Source organism: Thrips palmi, unplaced genomic scaffold (genome assembly GCF_012932325.1).
Source record: "Thrips palmi isolate BJ-2018 unplaced genomic scaffold, TpBJ-2018v1 HiC_scaffold_4, whole genome shotgun sequence".
NCBI classification, from domain to species: domain Eukaryota; kingdom Metazoa; phylum Arthropoda; class Insecta; order Thysanoptera; family Thripidae; genus Thrips; species Thrips palmi.
Window position 1 is genome coordinate 1486434 of NW_023144631.1, and position 19527 is coordinate 1505960.

General features: G+C 58.3%; 2 protein-coding genes across 2 annotated transcripts in view; one reads left to right on the forward strand and one right to left on the reverse strand.

Moving 5' to 3' along the window:
* The window catches only part of LOC117649797 (protein artichoke), a 79083-nt gene that overhangs the window by 35886 nt on the left and 23670 nt on the right, over positions 1 to 19527 (forward strand). The gene's annotated exons all lie outside the window — the stretch shown is intronic.
* LOC117649492 (uncharacterized protein K02A2.6-like) lies at positions 282 to 3816 on the reverse strand. The gene is made up of 2 exons (XM_034392359.1): positions 1190 to 3816; positions 282 to 393 (listed from the first exon to the last, which is right to left on the reverse strand). Exons 1-2 carry the CDS (start codon positions 3814 to 3816, stop codon positions 282 to 284), a joined length of 2739 nt encoding a protein of 912 aa, XP_034248250.1.

Sequence of the window (19527 nt, forward strand, 5' to 3'; positions counted from 1 at the left end):
ATTTTGCAACTTTGGAGGTTAAAAGCACAGTTTGAAATAGGTTTCTCAGCATTGTCAACCTCACTAAGCAACCCAGAATTCAATTCTCTATCGCCCTGCTGTGTTGGATTTGCAAAAGGAGGTCAAACTTCTAATTGAAACGAAAAGGCCCGAAGCGCTGCAAAACCGCCAAAACAGTTCAAGTATTTTGTGGAGCTTAATGTGTGAAAACTATTTCTCAGATTGTAAATCCAACCACACCACCTTGTAGGCCAGTCAATTCTACAGCTCCATTGTAAGTTTCATCGCAATCGGAGACCAAGAGTGAAGGCGGCAGAATATATTTTAAAGTTAGCTGCAAAAATCTGCCGCAGCGATTTCTCATACTTGCGCCCGCTCGACCAATCAACCAAACTGATGGGATTTACAATTATTATAGCTGTCTTTACTCTTGGTCTCCGATTGCGATGAAACTTACACTGGAGCTGTAGAATTGACTGGCCTACAAGGTGGTGTGGTTGGATTTACAATCTGAGAAATAGTTTTCACACATTAAGCTCCACAAAATACTTGAACTGTTTTGGCGGTTTTGCAGCGCTTCGGGCCTTTTCGTTTCAATTAGAAGTTTGACCTCCTTTTGCAAATCCAACACAGCAGGGCGATAGAGAATTGAATTCTGGGTTGCTTAGTGAGGTTGACAATGCTGAGAAACCTATTTCAAACTGTGCTTTTAACCTCCAAAGTTGCAAAATACAATTTTGGACCAAAAATGGAAATTAGTTTTTGGATCGGCATTTCTGCTACAGAAGTCGTATTGGCGTTCCAAGTGTACCACGCAACCCGGAAAATAGTGGCCAACAATCGGCTCGCTGTATGTATGGACCTAAAACGAACGGAAACAGCTTTTTTAGTGAAAGGGAAACTTCAAGTCGGCTGTCTGGTGCCGTAAATTTGGTTTTCAAATTGATTTTAGAACTGTTTCACATATCCAAAAGTCCATTCCATTGTCACTCACGGATAGGAAATTTTGCGTAGAATCTAAAAATGACCTCGTTTACTCAGTTCGATGCAGTTTTGACAAAGTTCCGTTTAATTTGGTTCGGCCGCGCGGCCCAGCCGCCCGGCCGCTCCTTGCCGGCCCGAGCGGCGCGCATAGCTTCACGCGCGCACTAGGCTGTTGCCACCCCCTGCCCAAATGTATTTTTCAAACTTATGGGCAGCATAGCACAAAGCCAGCATTTCTTTCTCAATCTGAGCATAATTCTTTTCTGTTTCAGTGAGAATTCTGGAATCTAAAACTACAGGTTTTTTATCTTGCAAGAGACAGCAGCCCAGTCCATACTGGCTGGCATCCGCTTGAATTATAATTGGCTTTTTGCTATCAAATGTAGCCAAGACAGGGGCCTTTGAAATACTTTCTTTTAGAGTTTGAAGAGCTTTTGCATGTGTAGGCATCCATTTATAAAGAACAGCATTAGACAGCAATTCATAGAGTGGAGCAGCAATTGTAGCCATCTGAGGAATAAATTTTCTCAGATAGTTAAAAATACCCAAACATTTTTGGAGTTGTGTTTTTGTTTTTGGTTCTTTAATTGCTTTTATTGCTCGAACTCTTTCTGGATCCACTTTGGTTTTATTTTTTGACCACAAGTGTCCCAGGAATTTTACTTCTTTTTGTCTGTACTGAATTTTACCAGGATTAAACCTAACATTCTGCTCTTTGGCCTTCTCCATTACTTTTTGAAGTTTTAGATCATGATCCTCATAGTCTTTACCTGCTATAAGACAATCATCAAAATATACTATTGCGCCTGTACCCTGAAATACTGTTTCAGTCATAAACTGGAATATTTCAGGTGCACACTTCAACCCAAATGGCATTTTTAAGAATCTGTAAATTCCATGAGGGGTAGCAAATGCACACAGAAGACTTGACTCATCATCCAATGTAGCATGCCAAAACCCTTCTTTCAGGTCTAACACTGTGAAAACCTCCATGTCTTTAACCTGACATGACAAGTTATCAACATCTGGAATTACATATTTTTGTCTGACTATTGCCTGATTCAGCAATTCCGGGTCAAGACAAATTCTTAAATCACCATCACTTTTTTCTCTAATTACCAAATTACTAACAAATTTTGGAATTTCATCAGTAACTTTGGCCACAATACCTCTTTGTACTAAACTTTCCAGTTTAGTTTTAAGTCTATCATTCACTGAAAAATGATACCTTCTAGGAGGGCACATTCCAGGTGTAACATTGGGGTCAACAGTAATTTTTACTTTATTTTTGAACTCACCCAGACCTGTGAATAGTTCCTTGTATTTTTCTAGGAACACAATTTTAGACTCTGGCAGTAACTGAGACATCACTGTGACAGTTTTCACATCTTTAGACTGATGTTCAACTCTTTTTACCAGATTTAAAATTTCACATGCTTCTATACCAAGAATTGGTCTAGGATCAATTGTAGAGAGTAGGAACTCACAAATCATTTTGCCACCATATTTTGTTTCAACACTCAACCTTACTGTACCTTTAGGTGAGCTTAAAACATTCCCATAAGCCTTCAGCACGGTGTTAGTGGGATTGACAGTATACCCTTTGTCAATTATTTGGAAAACATGAAATGGCAGAATATTTACTTCAGACCCAGGATCCAACTTAAATTTTACAAAGTGAACCCCCTGAAGTTTTAATACCTCAGTGTATTCTTTTCTAGGTCTTTTACTCTCCCCACTGACAATAATTTCATTTTTTCTTTTAACAGCAGTTAACATATGTACATACCTGGTACTCGCACCATCATCTGTCCACGAGCTAAGCAAGCAATCTTGAAGTTGATTAGTCACAGTAGCAAGACTGTCAACCTTACTTTGCTTTTTAAAATTGCCAGCATTTTGTTGTCCTTTGTTACGGCACACAACTTCCCAGTGATTTTTTCCATTACAAGCAGAGCAAATTTGGCCATAAGCCGGACAGTTGCCCGCCTCATGCACTCTATTACATTTTCTGCACTTGTATTTAAACAACTGTTGGTTGTTTTTCCTTGATCCTGAATTTTCTCCCTGTTGTGATCCATTCCTCTTTGATTTATAGCCTGGACCGGGTCGGTTGTGGTACTGTGAATTTTTCATCTTTCCTCCACCTTTGTTCTTTTGGTAGGGTTGAGAGGGAATGCCATTCTTGCTACGGTTTTTGTTGAATGACTGGATAGCCTCGACATTTTGGGCATTATCGTTATCACCATTCAACTTCGGATATCGTGCCGTAGCTTCAACTGCCTTGCACAGATCAATAATATCAGATAAACTCTGATTTGACTTGGATCTCAGAGTGTCTCTTAACCTCTTGTCCCAGACACCCCATATAATTCTGTCCTTCAGCATACTATCAACAATAGTTGCGTACTCACAGTCTTTCACCAAGTTTCGCAAATCTGTTAGCCAGTTGGAAAACGTTTCCTCCTTTTTTTGATTTCGCGCATTAAACAGTTCACGACAACCCGTAATGCATTTTTTCTCCGCCGCATAGAGGTCAAACTGCTCAACAACCTTGTCATAGTTGTTTGTATAGTCATGTTCAATGACCTCCTCTCCTTGATCGTTGGTTGTTTTGGATATCAGCTTATCTTTAAAGGCATTATAAACCTCCAAAGCTTCATCCCCGGCCTCTCCCATCAGGAGTGCGCATCGAACATCCGACGCCGCTTTAGCCTTTCCAATTGCGGTTAAGAAGAATCCAAACTTCTGCTTGAAAGTTTCCCATGACTTCTGAATATTACCTGACTTTAAATTGACAGGCCCAGGGCTTTTTAGATGATTATCACCCATTTTCAGCAGAATTCACCACCACCAAGCCACAAAGCAAGTAGCGAGACCAGACCACCGGTTTAACCAGACTGATTTTTTCACTTTTCTCAATCTCCCGATCAAGAATTTATTACTCACAATGACAGAGCACTTGTTAAGATTCGATTACGACTGCGCCATGTTCTATTCTTGAACAGAATAGTTGTTCTCGAATATTTGGGATCACAGGAACAAAGACTCAGACTCAATGACCAAAGGGAACACTCCAGAGAGAGATTTATTATTCATAGGTTAGTTGCATAGTATGGACACCAGGGTTACAAGGCAGTGACACGAATAGTTCTCATACCCGACTTCTGGGCGGTACTGCCAACGTAATCTCATACCACTACAACACCTTTTGCTGCACTGTTCGCTCCCATCCCCCGGGGCGCTGTTATGGCGCGCCTCCCACCTGTCCCGCTGAGAAATAACTCTGATTACTCACACACGCCCGCAGCTGTGTGTGTGTGTGTGTGTCTTGGTCCCTCTCCGATAGACTCCACGCGGCGGGAGTGAATTCTTTTCGTGCCATCAACCCCCTCCACACACAGACATGCGCATCCCCCCTCGCACACACCTACAAACTCAAGTACGAGCGCTCAGCATGTTGTGCCACCCACTGAGCGCGTCCCGCACACACACACCTACACGCTCAGGGATTCCGGTAGAACACGCGAGGTGGGCGCGGAGGAATGTGTGTGGCAGGCTCATTTTTCATGGCGCCACGGCGCCCACCCTCCACAGTGGCAGACTGATTCCGAGAGTCGCATTCGTCGCTCTGTCTCTCTCGCACCCATACGGGACAGCCCATGAGTGCGAGAAAGACAGAGCGACGAAAACGGCTCTCGGAATCGGTCTGCAGGACTCGAACGAGGCGAAAAGCGCGCGGGACGCTGCCATTTGTAATGCGCTTGGCGGGGCGGGGCGGGGCGGGGCGGGGCGGGGCGGGGCAGGGCGGGGCGTCCCCCGACGGTTTCATCACTGCTTCACGTCGACAGCAACCTGCTCAACTCCCCGGCTGGCTAGGGAGTTGGATAGGGGGTCCTCAGTTCAGAACTGACCGAATGCTGACCGTGACCCAAACCTCAAGCGTCTGCCCCCGGTGCAGCCACCCTCTGGGCGCGCCACGCTCCGCGCTGCGCGTGACGTGGCTGCCGAACGCGTGGGTTCGTGACCGAGATCGTGACAAAGGCCAAAGGCCAAAGGGCGCTCGGGGCAACCCCTGCACCGGCTGCAGGCTGAGTCGAACAACAGTGCTTTCTCTCTCTCGCACTCGCCGGGCGCTCCGTGCGGTCGCGAGAGAGACGGACAAAGGTCACGGAATGCTGTTGCTGGGATTGGACGGTCCGTCCCTTGATTGTTACCGTGTCGCAGCGAGTACGAGAGCAGCAAATGAAAGAGGAGCCTGCTTCACCGGGCCTGCTTCACTGGGCCCCGGCCTCGCCTCATCGGGGTTGCTTTGCTTTCTGCTAGAGTGGCGTGGCGCCGCGTGGCGCCCGGCCCGTTCGAGTGGCACTGCCGCTATCTGATGAAGCCTGAATACTGCAGCCTGAAACATCGGCCGGGAAGCTATGCGGCTGCGGGGGCCACAGACGGGGCCCTGGGGCACGCCGGAGTGGGCAAAAGTACCTGCTTCCCGCGTTGGCAGGGGTTCGAATCACACCGCACCGCCCGGGTGCCCGTTTAAAACGAAATGACTTCGGGGATTCGAACCCGCGCTGCCGCGCTTCGCCAGCCTCGCTGCGCTCCCCCATCCGTCCATCCCCATCCGACCGGTCCTCCCGACCCGCCCCTGCCCGGGCCAGCGAGACACGCTCGCTGCAGACTGATTCCGAGGGTCTCGCTCCGTCTCTCTCGCACGCACGGGGCGCACTCACGGGTGCGAGAGAGACGGAGCGACGAAGACGACCCTCAGTCTGCTGGGATTGGCCACTTGCTGGAGGCGCTCGACAAAAGGAATCCGAATCCAGTGTGGGTGTGCTCCTGGAAGGCCGTCCGCGCCGCGCCTTCTCTGTCTCTCTCGCTCCCGCTCTGGCCGGCCCGCGGGTGCGAGAGAGACAGCGCGGCGAGACCGCTGCCGCCGGGACAAAGGGAGACGGAGAAAGATCAGCGGCTTTCTGGCCGTTCTGGCCGTCCTGCCCCACCTCCCCGCACTATCAGTGGGCCGGGCCAGGCGAGCCGAGCGAGCCGGCCCACTGAATACTTCATTGCATCGGTTGCGCCAAAAGGTTTCCCTTTATTATGTCCCCATTGTCCGATCACCGCCAAACTAGATTTTCTTTTTTCGCCCCGTTTCGGTTGATGTTTTTTTTTTTTTTCTTTTTTTTTCGCCGCCCCCGTCCTGCTGCTGCGCCCCCATCCAAGAGTCGCCCGCTCTGCGCCGTTCGCTTTTTATTATTTCGGTCGTGCGACTTTCCGGCAAGGTCGTTCCACACAAAAGGCGAGGTGTGTCTGTCTGTGTGTGTGTGTTCCAGTGCGGGCGGTCCGGGCGGCAGGATGTTCCGCCGCTGCAACCCGCCGGTTTAGAACGCGATTGCGCACCGCTTTGTCTTTGCTTTTTTGTTTTTTGTTTTTGTTTTTCGTCTTTTTGCAGTGTAGCTCGTGCCCGCACTCACGTTCGCGGCACTCGCCGATCTGCACGTTAATCCGGCGTGTAATTAGGCCCCTCAGAGAGTGCCGGGGCGGCGCTGGAGGGGAGGGGAGGGGTCGGAGGGGAGGCGCCGGAGGGGAGGGGTCGGAGGGGGAAGGGTCGCGGCGCGGCGCCATACATACTAATTCTTTGGCGGTACACCGCGGCACGCGGCACGCCGGCGGCGCGACGCGACGGCACGGGACGGCACGCTCACCTGCCACACCGGCCGCGGAGGGCGCACCGCGGACCCCGCGCGGACCGGGACGCGATTACAAATGTTACCCAGCAGGGTCATTTCCATGGCCCGCGTAGTTGTTTGTGGTTTTGTCCTCTTTTTTTTCGAAACAGTGCACGTTACACACATTATCTAATCCGAATGGTTTAGGGTGAGTCCGCATAGCGCGGCAGGCAGCGGTGTGAACGTGAACCGCCTCGCACGGCTCAAATATTTATCCGGCCTTTCGAATCGCCCGCCTCGCAGCCCCCCCCCCCCCCCCCCCCCGCTCCAGCCAGACGGAGAGGCGGGAGGTACCGGATGCGGGGCAATGCGGGGCAGTTAGGTAGGTAGGTTGTGATTACGAGAGAGAGAGAGAGAGAGAGAGAGAGAGAGATAGAGAGAGGCGAGGATCAGGGATTACGAGAGATAAGAAGTCTCACACGCACTGGCGTGCACGCACACGGTGTACACACGCCACGCACACAGGGGCATCCGGGCCCTTTATCTGCCAGTGGGGCGGCCCGCTGCTGGAAGGCTGTGAGGCTGGAAGCTCCGGCCGCGTCGCTTTTGGAGCCAACTGTACTGCCAAGCCGGAGGAAAAATAATAACGGAGCGCTAGTCAGCAGTAAAAAAAGAGCCAAAGTTTGGCGCCATTTTTATCTTTTTTTCTTCTTATTTTTTCTCGGCAGGGCTTGCCTGCCTGTCTTTGTCCGCGTTGTTTCCGTTCGCGCCGCGCGGTGTTTATTGAAACGGCAAGAGGTCCGTCTCTCTCGCACCCCTACGGGCCTGCGGGCCGCCATTGGGGCCGCCCCGCGAGTGCGACGGAGACAGCGCCTCGAAGCGAGCGGCTCTTTGGAATCAGTCGGCAGCCTCATCCTCCCCGGCCCAGCAGGCCCACCAGGCCCACCAGGCTGCCCGCCGCGTGCTCCGGGAGAGCTCATCTGATCGTCAACAGAGATTAGACAGCAATGCCTCCCCCCTCTCTTTGGGTCAAAATAGCAATCAATGGGATTGCGCGTCTTGCGTCTCCCTCTTGGCGGCTTCCTCTATTCGTTTTTATTGGCGGCAAGCATGCGGATGACGTCTGCAGCGAATCGAAGAGGGAGAGTCTGTTCGCTGGGAAGGCATTGGGGCTTCCGGACTGCACCGCTCTCTCTCTTCTTCTCCGCCCTGGGGATCGCACGTCGCACGGGCAGTCTGGCCAAAAGTCTGGCCCCGTCTGCCACGCTCCGAACGGACCATGGCGCGCAGTGAGTGTGTGAGTGCCACCATTGTTGTTGCTCCCAGGGAGCACTGCTTCGAAGAGTCGCAGTCCTGGCTCCGCCGGGGAGGAAGCGCCCGCCGACGGCAGGGTAGGCAACCCAACCGACAGCCCCGTCGCCTGGTTGCGAGCGCGCCGGGGGGCTGTGTGGCCTTAAAGCCGATTCCGGTAGCGGCGCTTTAAAACCCAAACAACAAACTGACGGCAGGTGCCAAAAAGTTTGCGCCATTATCGTCAAACCCGACAAAACCGCGGTTTGTCTGAATAAACCGTCCGCAGTTTTGAAGTCAGATCGCGCTCCACCCAGCGACTCCGAAATGTCTCTCTCGCACCCCTGCGGGACGGCCCATGAGTGCGACAGAGACGGAGCGGGGAACGACTCTCCGTGAGCAGAGCCAGGGGGTGGAAACGGGGCTGATTTGGCGGGCCTTGGCTGCGGCGATGCGTGCACGGCCGTTTTTGCCGTTTTCACCACTTTACCGCGTTAGTTGGTAAACCACTTTCCAGCTGAAGTAGTCGTCTTAACGACAAAACCTCAACGCGTACTTAAAGAGTAAGGTTGAAGGATCAGCAAATAAGCTCCTTGGGCCGAATTGATACTTACAAAATGAGATATTCACATTTTTGTAACTTGTTTACATTTTTTTCGGCGTTTTCAGGCCAGAATCGCCGCGCCCGAACGCGGATGAGCCATTTAAAACAAGTTACAAACATGTCCATGACTCGTCCTGTGGGTTTCAAATCTTCAAAACGGGCTTATTTTCTCGAAGAGACAACATTACTCTAGAAGTACACGTGCAGGATTTGTGCATAAGATGTCTACTTTAGCTAGAAAGTGGGTTTCTAGGAACCACAAAAAAACAACAAACAACGGCCGTGCACGCATCGCCGCAGCCATGGCCCGCCAAATCAGCGCCGTTTCCACCCCCTGGGCACGCGCGGGGATCGCGCTCGCGTGCGTCGGCGTGCGTCGGCGTGCGTGGGGTCGTAACCGCGGCGCGGACGCGGGGAGAGGCGCACTTACCTCTTTACGCACCTCGTGCTCGGCGTCGTCCCGTCAGGATGGGCGCGTGTGTGAGAGGGGCTGCGCGTGTGTGGGTGTGTGAGTGAGTGCGGGCGTCACGCGAGGGCAGCACTACAAACACAACAGCTAACAACAACAGCCAGCCGGGCGACTGCATGCATGCCTGATCGGCGTTCGCCAACACACACAATCACACTAACGCACTTCCCCTCTCTCCCTCTTTCTCTCTCTATCTCGCTCTCCCTTTCACCCCCACTCCACGGCAATTAATTCAGCGCCCTGTTTGATAATTAGGCTTTGGCAGTGTCTGCCGGCAGGGCCGCCAGGGGCGCTGGGATCGGATGCACTCGAGGCCCGCAATTGCACCCCTCCCAAAACACACTGCGGACACGGATTGGAGTGGACGAGTGGCAACCCTAAAGCGTGGCGCTTTTGTGAGCGGCGCGCCCATTAGGGTGCCCATTAGGGTGGCCACTAGGGTGGCCACTCGTCCCCGCGCGTGTTTTCAAACTGGTGCGCGAATCACGCCGGGTCGCGTCGCGTGGCGGCGAGGCAGGCCGCTGTCTCTCTCGCACCCACGCGGGACGCCCCATGAGTGCGAGAGAGAGACCTCCCTCTCGGAGTGAGTGGGCAGAAGGTGTCGAGAGAAGGGCGCGGTGGGGGCTGCGGCCAAGTAGTTGCCCCCAAAGAGTTTGTGGGCCCTCTAAGTTTTGAGCAGGGGGCGCGCGGCTCAGCACGGCGCGGCGCGGCCCGGCCCCGCACGGCCAGAGCCCCGTCGAGAGGTCGGAGCCTGGACGAAGCCTCGTCGAAGCCCCGTCGAAGCCGACCAGACGACCAACTTGCTGACAATGGAGTGAGTGGCCCTGGGGACTCGGAGGCCTCCATGCTCGCCGTGCCCATGGCCGTGCCCGCTTTGCTCTCCTCCCCAAGTCGCCCGGAAACGTGCGTCTCGCGCGGCGTAATCGTCGGGGCCGCTGCTTACCAAAAGCGTTCCGAACAGGGGTGTGTTTCGGCCGGAACGGTACGAAATCCCAGAGCTAGAAGAGTACACACTGGAATGACATCCAGGCAATACCCGTCCGCACTGCTGAGTTAAATGACTCGTTAAAAATATGCCCCGGAGCTTCTTCCAGATCGTAGGACCAGATTGCCGCGTTTGCCTAAGCAGCCTGGGAGGCATTTTCCCTCAACAAGGACGGCGCTCTCTCTCTCGCACTCACGGGGCGCCCCTTGCAGGTGTGCGAGAGAGACAGAGCGCTGTTTGCGCGCGGCGCGTTGTATTTAGACGGCCGCGCCGCGTCCCTTTCCAGCTCATCAGTCCTCCCTTCCCTTCCCTTCCCTTCCCAGTGTTGATGTTGCCCCACTGCAAACGTCGCGTCCTTCCACCGAAAAAAAAGGGGAGCGGGAAAACAGTCGGTTTGCTTTGAAAGTGACGCTGACGGCCTCGTTGTTCTGTTGCAGGTTGGCGGTCCTCGCTGCGCCGCGCTGCATGGCGCTATGGCGCTGCACTGGTAGTGGCTTTGTCGGCCCAGCCGTTATGGCTTCCGGTTGTAATTCCCCGATTGCAAATTGCAAATTGCAAATGGGACGCCCCGTCCTCACGGCCACTTTATCCGGGTCCACTTCCGGAACCTCCCCTTCTCGCTCTCTCCCTCTCTCCCTGTCCCACGGGCGGTGCGCCGTGAGCGCGAGAGAGACAGAGCCGTTTCGGAGTGGCTTTGTGTGGGGGAGGGTGCGCCAGACTGGCTGCGCCTGGCCGGCTTGTCGAGGCCCGGCACTAGTCGCGCGTCGGTTTGAGTGGGCGGGGCGGGCGGAGTGGGTGAGGTAGTCCTGCTGCTGCGGAGGCGCAAGAAGGCGAGGCAAGGGCACTCCACCTCGGACTTTGAGGACGGGATGCCGCCTGGATTAAACTTGGTCAGCTCCCGGTGCCCTGCCGCCCCCCACCTCCTTAAATTACGTCGATTGCCTCCCAAACCACACCGTCATCCTGGGGCGACCAATCCGCGCCGCCCATTGTCCCTCCCCTCCACTTCCGGTGTCCGGCTTGGTCCGGCTCCACTTCACCCCGCCGCCGCGCCGCCCGCGCATCCTGTGGGGACGCACAGCCCGCGCGCAGCCTGAGGGCGGCGGACTGGTTCCGACGGTCTGTCTCTCTCGCACTCGTGGAGCGTCCCGTATCGGTGCGAGAGAGACGGAGCGACGACTGCAGGGCTGCCAAGGGCTGCCAAGGGCAAGGCCGGCCGATTTATATGGCCGGTAATTGCAAGCGCAGCAAACAGGCACGTGGCCTGGGAAGAGAGCAGCAGGAAGGGGAGGGGGCTCACGGCCTGCCGAAGCGGGCAGGGGCTGCCTCACACGGGGCGGGGCGGGGCGGGGCGGGGCGCCGCGTCGCCTTGACGTCGTCTCGCGTCGCCCTGCAGTGAAGGTGATACGCCACCATCCCGCCGCCAAATCCCCCGACCGCCGCCTTGCCTTGCCAGCCTGCGGCCTGGCTCCGGAAAACGGCGTCGTCGCGCTCTGTCTCTCTCGCACCCGCTGTGGAACGCCGGACGCTCCCACGAGTGCGAGAGAGAGAGAGAGAGAGAGAGAGAGAGAGCGACTGTGTCAGAATCGGGCCGCTGCGTGGCGTGATTCTGCCGTTGCGAATGTGCCGCGTTGGCCGGATACGCCGTGTACCCCGTGACGCTGGAGAGGCACTCTTTTCCGCATCAGCGGCGGGGAGACGCGAGAGAAAAGGGGGGGGGGCAGTTAGAGCCAAGGGCCGCGCTTTGTCCTGGCACCCGAGTCGAGATGGTTATTTATATTTGTTGTTCCCTGCCTTTCCTAGGAATGATTCATTTTCCTCTCTGCCAGGAGAGGAGAGGCCTTTTGCTTGCTTAGAGACGGGACGGGTCCGATGGCTCTGCAGCAGCGACAAGCTATCTCACTAGAGTGTTTCATGATGTCATGAAGTTAAGTTCCCCCTCCAGCTCCGTTTGCAAACGTATCATCGTCAAATGTGGAGCTCTTCAAACTGGCCGGCCGCCGAAAAATGTCAATAAAGTCGATCGCAGCTTCAGTTGAGACGAGCGAAGTCACAGCTGCTTCTGTTGGGACCTGGCCGGTCGCAGCCCGGCCAATGCAGTGCGAACACCTGTCGTGCCTCGTTGGGTAAGGGCGTCGCCGCGCCTCCAGCGAGCGGCATCGCCCCGTGACGTCAGCACGGCGTCGTCTGGCCTAATAGCATCCGTTTGACGCTCGCCGTGCAATAAATCCCGAGCCGGCAGAAGCAAGCAGCGTCGCCGTGAGCGGGCGGGCATGCGGCGGAAAGACGAATGCGAGCAAACAGTGTCGCTGCTGTCGCTGCTGGCGGCGCAAACGCAAAATGGAGCTGGACGCGTCGCCGCTGCGCTGCCCGTCGTCGTCGTCGTCGTCGTCGTCATCGTCGTCGCGCTGCCTGCAACACGATGGATGGAGTCGCTCTTTGGCGCCTTCCTCGCCTCGACGACGCTGCGACGCTGCGGCACTCATCACGGCCAAAGCGCGCTCATAATTACTGTAATCGCAGAGCCATCTGTCTTGCCACCCCCGGCAAACCCCCGCCCGCCCCCGCCCACCCCCGCCAACCCCCGCCAACCCCCCAACGGCAGGCGACACGCCCAGGTGCCTCCCATCTGCCGCTGTGCTGGCTGTGCTGGCTGTGCTGCTGCGTCAAGTCTTTTCATCAGCGCCGGCCCGCTCTTTTGGCGGCGTCGTTTTAAATTTGCCATTAGCCACCCCGCCCCGCCACGCCCCGCCCGTCACTCCGCTCGGAATAACAATTATCGGGCTTATTATTTCCGTCGCACCTTCGCTCCGGCCGGGCCGGCCGGCCCTCTGGTAGGCCGGCGACCCAGACAGAGACATGCAGACGGAGTCGAAATTGGCGCGGGTGACGGGGAAAGCAAATGGCGAAACGAGCACCAATATCTTGATGGAGATTGCGGCGGACGACGTTCGGCGCGGACTGCCTGCCAATGGCTGGGCAGCTTTCTCTTATTCTCGTTTTTTCTTTCGCCTTTTTCTTCTTTCTATTTTTTTTTTGCACCCGGCGTGGCGATGCAGGTGTGCCCCTCCACCTGGCGGCAGGCAGGCAGGCAGGCAGCCCCGGACCCCTCGGGAGCCAAACTACTTGAATTCCGATCGGGTGAATCGAGTTTAGTGTGTGATGAGGGCGTGGGGACGCCATTCCCATTCCCTGCCAGCCAAGGACATGGGCGCCCCCTCCCCCTCCCCCTTTTCGCGCGCCGAAAGTGCCGCCATTTTATTCCCGCCAAATTCCAATAACGCGGCGGCGGGTCGCGAACCGCCGGCCGCCGAATGAATAACAATTAGCCGGCACTCGATGCGGTGAGAGAGCACCACCAGCAGAACCGGCGCCGCGACTCCACACATCATCCGACCGGACCGACGCTTGTTTATAAATTCCCCCGATAGTGACCCGGCACGGCAGCCCGCTGTATCGGCCGAGCTCCACACCGCTCTCTTTGTTTACGGATTATTTTGTTGTTGTTTTTTTTTTCGCTGCGCTTTCTCTGCGTTTTTTGTTGTATTTGATTGCCGGAAGCGTTGAAACTGGAAGAGATATACTGCAGCGCCACTCATAACACCGACTCCTCCCGTTTCGATTTCAATGGAAGCGCGGCTTTGCTTCCCCGAAACTTTACATTTTTTTATTGCATTTTGCATTCAGAGAGGCGTCGCAAGGTCACGTGTTCATTTGGCAGTGTATCGTACTCGAATGCAATTCAATTCCATGCTTCAGTGATAGTAAACCGTCGTAGAGGCTGCATGCACTTCTGCTGAGATTTAGAGGCCGTTCTAGGAGAGGTACTACAAGGGGTCCGGAGTCGTGGTTCCGGAGCGCCGCACGCGCCCGCACTGCACACGCGCCCCCCAGAGTGCGGGGCTGCGAGGCGTGGGCACGTGTGAAGCGCATCAGGTTGGCAGTGCCGTAGCGAGGCAGTGCCGTGGCGGCGGCCGTAACGCGGACGGCGGGGCGTAAAACAAAGACAGCAACGAGGGCGACGAGGGAGGCGCCGCGACGCTGAGGGACGCCACGCATCCGGAAGTGCCGCGTCCTCTTATTCCGCTTCCGGATTGACTCGGCTTATTGCGTTGCAGGGATTGAGTTGTGCGTCGCGTCGCCCGGCGTCACCCGGCGTCCTGGCTCGGCGCCACACAGTGGGCCAGAAGACCGGCGGAGGCGGCCAAAACTCTAAGACAGCGGTTCTCAACCTTTTTCGGCTCGCGACCCCAAATTTGTAGCCAAATATTCCCGTCGCAGTTGGGGCTGTTTCCAATGTGCCAGGGTGTTCGGCCGAACTCTCTCCGTGCCGCTTGGCGTCCTTTCGCCGCCCTGCCGGCCATTTCCGAGTACTGTATACGCTCCCGCCGCCGCGGCCAGAACAAAGACGGGAGCCGGTGGAGGGAGGGGCAGAGCCAGAGCCGGCAGCGCGGAAGAGGAAATTCGGGCGAGTTTGATGTAGAGTCGCTCTCGGCGAGGCGAGGCGAGGCGAGGCATGGCGCAGCAGCGTGCGTGCGATCATGTCAGGCAGCCTGTCGCAAGCCTCACGTCGCACAACGTGACGTCGCCGTCGCACAGCGCCACGCGGCTTTACCGCCGCCTTTCTCGCACCCCGGCCCGATCCTCGGCCTCAGCCGCGCGCATTTTTCACCTTTAGTGTCGCCGCTCGGCGCGGTGGTGCGGTGGCGGCACTGGAGGGGCTTCCGGCCAGAAGATGGACGCGTTGTCAATCCGTGCCGCGCATTCCCGCCGCGCCGCAATTTAGCGTAAGCCACGGCCCGGCCGGATGCTGGGCCGGGCTGGGCCGGGCTGGGCCGCGACGGGGTAAGGGGGCCGTGATGGATCACTACCAGACTGGGGCGCCGCCCCGGCCAGGCGGCCAGCCAGCACACTCTCCGCTCCGGGTCGCCTACCTTGAGGCCGCTATCTGTGGCCGGCCGCTGCTCGCCTGACGAGGCCATTGTTTCTTTGGGGCCTCTCTCTATCTCTCTCTGTCTCGCACCCCTACGGCCGGACGGCGACCATGGGTGCGAGAGGGACGGAGCGACCAAAGCGCCGCCGACCGGGCTGGGCCAAACAGAAAGGGGGCCACCCGATTGTGCCCCGTGGGGTGCAGGGCCTCCAGGGCGTTGCAGGCCGAACGCCATCCTCACAGGGCTGCATCCCTTGGCGGCCCAAAAGCAGGGCCGAGGTGCCGGTGTGGCCGGCCTGGTTCACTGCCAGTGTGGGGCGGTGGGTCGAGTGTCCACCCCGGCCCCCGCGGCCCCCTCACCGCCCCCGCCCCAACGACTTCCGGGCCGCGGCGACCCTCCACCTCCACCGACCCGGACCTACCTGGCTCCAGGCGGTGTGAGTGGGATATCGCGTCCGCAAGCCCAGGGTCTCGTGTGTGTGTGTGTGTGTGTGTGTGTGTGTGTGTGTGTGTGTGTGTGTCCGCCCTACCCACCCGGCTGCATAACTCTCTTCCGCATTGTGTTCTCGGTGCCGCCACTGGCTTGGAGTGGCCGCCGCTCTCCCTTCGCCCTCGCCGCCCTGCCACGCCCTTTGCTCCTCAAGGAGGCCGCGGCCCTGCCGCCCCCACCTCCCCGACACGGCGCTGTAGGTCCTGCCCGTTCACTGCACGTATCGCATCGTCGGGGAGACAAACGAGGGGCCGAAGACAACGGCGCGGCGCGGCTCTGAGACTTTGAGACTCTCCGACGGACAAAGACGGCGTCGTCGTCGTGAGGGAGGAGGAGGGGGGAGAAGGAGCTTCTCGGGACAAATCGCGGCTCGGCTCTATCGCCGCTCTATCGTCACGCCGCCTTTTGTCCACACACACACACACACACACACACACACACATTCACTCACACAAACGGCGACAAACTCGCGCGGCGCGGCCAGGCGCGGCCCGGCTGGGCGTCATCAAACAATGCTGCCGAATCCGTGCAAAAAAGTCGTCGCCGCCCATCTGTTTGGCGCGCGTTATTCGCGGTGCGATGCGACATTCCGCCAAAAACTTTGTTTGGAAAGCCTGCCGCTGCCGCCACGCCGCTCCCCAGCGGAGTGACGCGCCCCGCGGCGGTGGCGGCAGCCCGGCACAGCGGGGCCGCGCCGGGCCGCGCGACAGCGAGGCAGGGGCCCCCGCACTTTTAATGGTGTTAGCGCTGTACGTGCTGGTGCGTCGACCGCGGCGGCAGCGTCGGCGGCAGAGGCCGCGGGTTCGCTTCCCGGCAGGGGCAGATGGAAGCGATGCGGCCTTTTTAGGTCCGCAGACGCGGAATGGGGCTCCGCGATGAATGAGCGGCGGCTGCTTGTTATTACTGTCGCTGCGCGCCCCGCCCCGCCCCGCCCCGCCCCGCCCAGCCACGCCCCGGCACTCTCAATAAAGTAGTAATGTATATTTTGCGGGAAGCGGCGCGGTGGTTGTGAAGTAGGGGGAGGGGGAGGCTGGATTTTTGGCGCGTGCTCCAGGAGGGAACGAGAAAGGAGAGTCGGTCACGATGCTCTCCGAGTTTGCTTCCGGTGCGGTGCGCGCGGCGCGGGCGGCGCGGGGGCGGCGCGGGGGCGGCATTGGTAATTACGGCGGCGCTGTGATTCTGCAGCGGGGTGGGGTGGGGGCGGCACGTGGGCGGATGTTAGCGCCGCGCCACGGAATACATTTACAAGAAAGCGCGCATGAATCCCAAGCAGGCTGCCGCCAGGCGGACTGCCAGCTTGCCGCGCTGGTGCTGGTGTGTCCGCCGTGACTGCAGCGGCCGTGACGTGCTGCTTGACGGCCTGCATGACGGGCTGCAGCGTCGTCGGGACGTGGCGGAGGGTCCGGAGTGTCCCCCGGGGTCTCTCTGCGGCGCGCCCTTCATGGCCATGGCGATGGCGGCTTCCACCGACGCGGCCCCGTCCGTGGCGCTGCTGCTGGAGTTGCGCCCAGGTCAGTGGGTGGGGAGTGAGCAGCCAGCTACCCGAGCCGCGAAGGTCCGCCCAGGGGTACGGTACGGCGGGCCCTTTGGCCCTCGTAGAAAAGGGCGAATTGAACGGAACACCCCGTCGTGGGATCGGGCCCCCGCCGCCCCTGCCGCCCCCGCCGCCACGTAGACCAGCATGGGATCAAGAGGTGACGGTCCGATATCTGGGTCGGGGGCCGGCCGGCCTCGGCGCCGCGGGGTGTCGGCAACGGGCTACGGGATCAGGGGATCGGATGGGCGGCACGGCGCGGCACGGCGCGGCACTGCCTCGACCATCTCGGCGGCCATCACCGCCAGCCTCGGCCTGCTCCCCCGAGACGCCGAGAGCCCCGCCAGCCCCGCCAGGAGGCCGCGGGGCCGCTGCAGCTGCGGGGCCCCTCAACAGGTTCCTTGCGGCGTGCCGCTCCGCCCCCTGGGGCCACGTTCACGTCCACGGCGGGGCGCTCGACGTACCCGGCCGGGGCGCCGGCGGGGCGCGAGGGTGATACCCAATGACAAGGGTGGTGTGGTGCTGCTGGCCTGTCGGCCTGTCCGAGAGGGTGAGAGCTGCCGTGACCTACATTATTGTTTCTCTACCCACCCTCTTCGCTCTCGAGCTCTCGCGGATGCTGGCGTTAGTGTGCGAGTGTGTGCGTTTGATGCGTTCGGCACATCGCTTCGCGCGCCTGGCGCCTCAGTGACGTGCGATTACTCTCGCCGTCTCTCTCTGGCATATCGGGGGGCTCAGGCTGCAGCTGTGGTCTTCGCAGCCCCTTCCCTCCTTATCCCACGCCACACACGCTCCTTCCCGCTTCGCCACCTTCGCTCGCTCGCGGGGGCGGAACCAGGGCGGAGCGGAGGGGCGGAAAAGAAACGGCGTTTGCTTCCGCGGGGAGGGGGGGGGGATTCGAACTTGGAACTCGGGCTGGGCAATCCATCGGCCGTCACGGCGAGGCTGCGGGCCGCGTGTCGCTCGGCCCGTCCCGTGTCCCCGAGGCTGTGTTAATGATTCCATTTACCAGCCCCTCACACCTGAGTGTGGCCGCCACCGCCGCACCGTCGCCTCCATCCACCGGGGAGCGGAAACTTTCCGACGTCCTTGCGCTCTTTTCGTGTTTTCTCTTTCTCGCCTTCATCCCTCTCTCTCGCCCCCTCCCTTTCCCTTTCCTTCCCCCATCCGTTTTAAAGTTTCTTTTGCCGCGCCTTTCAGCCCGCGCCCCTGCTGCCGGGTCTTTGTCGGAGGGAGAGCGAGAGAGAAAGATATATCGAGGGAGAAAGAGAGAGCACCGCACTTTGTCTTGGTCGCTCGGTGGCCCGGCCGCGTTACCTAAACCGTGGCGCACTTCTTGTGCTTGCAGCGGAATAAGACATGAGGGGCGCGACGGCGGGACAGGTGTCGCCGCCGCTTCGCGCGCGTGTTTTTGCCACTTTTTAGGAGGCGACACCTGTACCTGAAAACTGACTCAGAAAAGTTAAAGACACGTCTAGGTGCACTGCAAATTCAGAGACGGTCTCACACTATTTGGCGTGAACCAAAATGTCTCGCGCTAGCAAGTGCGAGGTGACACCGATGCCTCGTAAAACGTATCATCTGCTTTCATGTTCACAACCTCAGCTTAACTTTTTCTTTTTTTGCTGTTCTTTTCCCCCCTTTTCTTTTGGTCCCCCGCGCCTATCCCGCGCGCCATCTTGCCGTGCGTGGCGTGGCGTGGCGTGGCGTGGCGCCCCGCTGCCACCCTAATGGTTCTCGTTGTTAATCTTGCTCCGATAAGCGCGCTCCGCAGAGGCAGCCACATCGGCCCTGCAGACGCAAACGGCTCCTTCCTGCAAACGGCAAAATAAACCAGTCCCTCCGCGTGCACGCGCGTGCAGTGCGCCGTCCGCTCGCTGCGCTGAGGCTGTGGGTTCGAGTCCCGGCGACGGCGTGCCTCCTTTGTCCCTTTCTTTCTTTCTAGTGCCGCCGCTGCTTGCGCGTGCTCGGCCCGCTATGGATCCGCGCGCGGTTGGCGGAGAGACACCCTCGTTGGCGGGGGGGGGCCGCAGCCTGGCGCAGCCGCCATACTGTTGGCGAAATAAAATCAAAATCGGTGACCGGAAGTGGAGGCAAACGAAAGCAGCGAGGCTGAGCGAGGCGCTGCCGGGATGGCGACGTGCCCGGCGTCGCCAAGCGCCCTGCTCTGTGGCTGTGCCGCCGCGCCTCTGCGCTCCGCGGACTTGCCATGCAAACGCCTGGGCCCGGCCCGGCTCGGCTCCTGGAGGAAGAATCGCTCAGCCCCACGACCACGACGGCGCGGCGGGCGGCGCGGCGACACCCGCGTGCCGGCAGGCTGATTCCGAGAGTCGTTTTCGCCGCTCTGTCTCTCTCGCACTCTTGGGGGCGCGCCGTGAGTGCGAGGGAGACAGAGCGACGGCGGGCCGCCGCGCCGCAGGCCGTGCACCGACTACGAAACGCGGCAAACGCCGTGGCCGCGGGAGGGGCCTCCCTCTCCCCGGGCAATTAAGGTGCCGGGAAAGAAAAGTGAGGAGAGGAACTCATTGGCGGCGCGTTTGAAAGCCGGGGCCGTCGCCGTGCCGTGCCGCGCCGT

What these genes read in the sequence shown, in the direction of transcription:
- LOC117649492 (XM_034392359.1), bottom strand. Translation starts at nt 3,816, where the DNA reads ATGGGTGATAATCATCTAAAAAGCCCTGGGCCTGTCAATTTAAAGTCA. An exon ending in TTGTGCTATGCTGCCCATAA is followed by an intron (nt 394 to 1,189) that starts GTTTGAAAAATA and finishes AAATCCCATCAG; the next exon opens with TTTGGTTGATTGGTCGAGCG.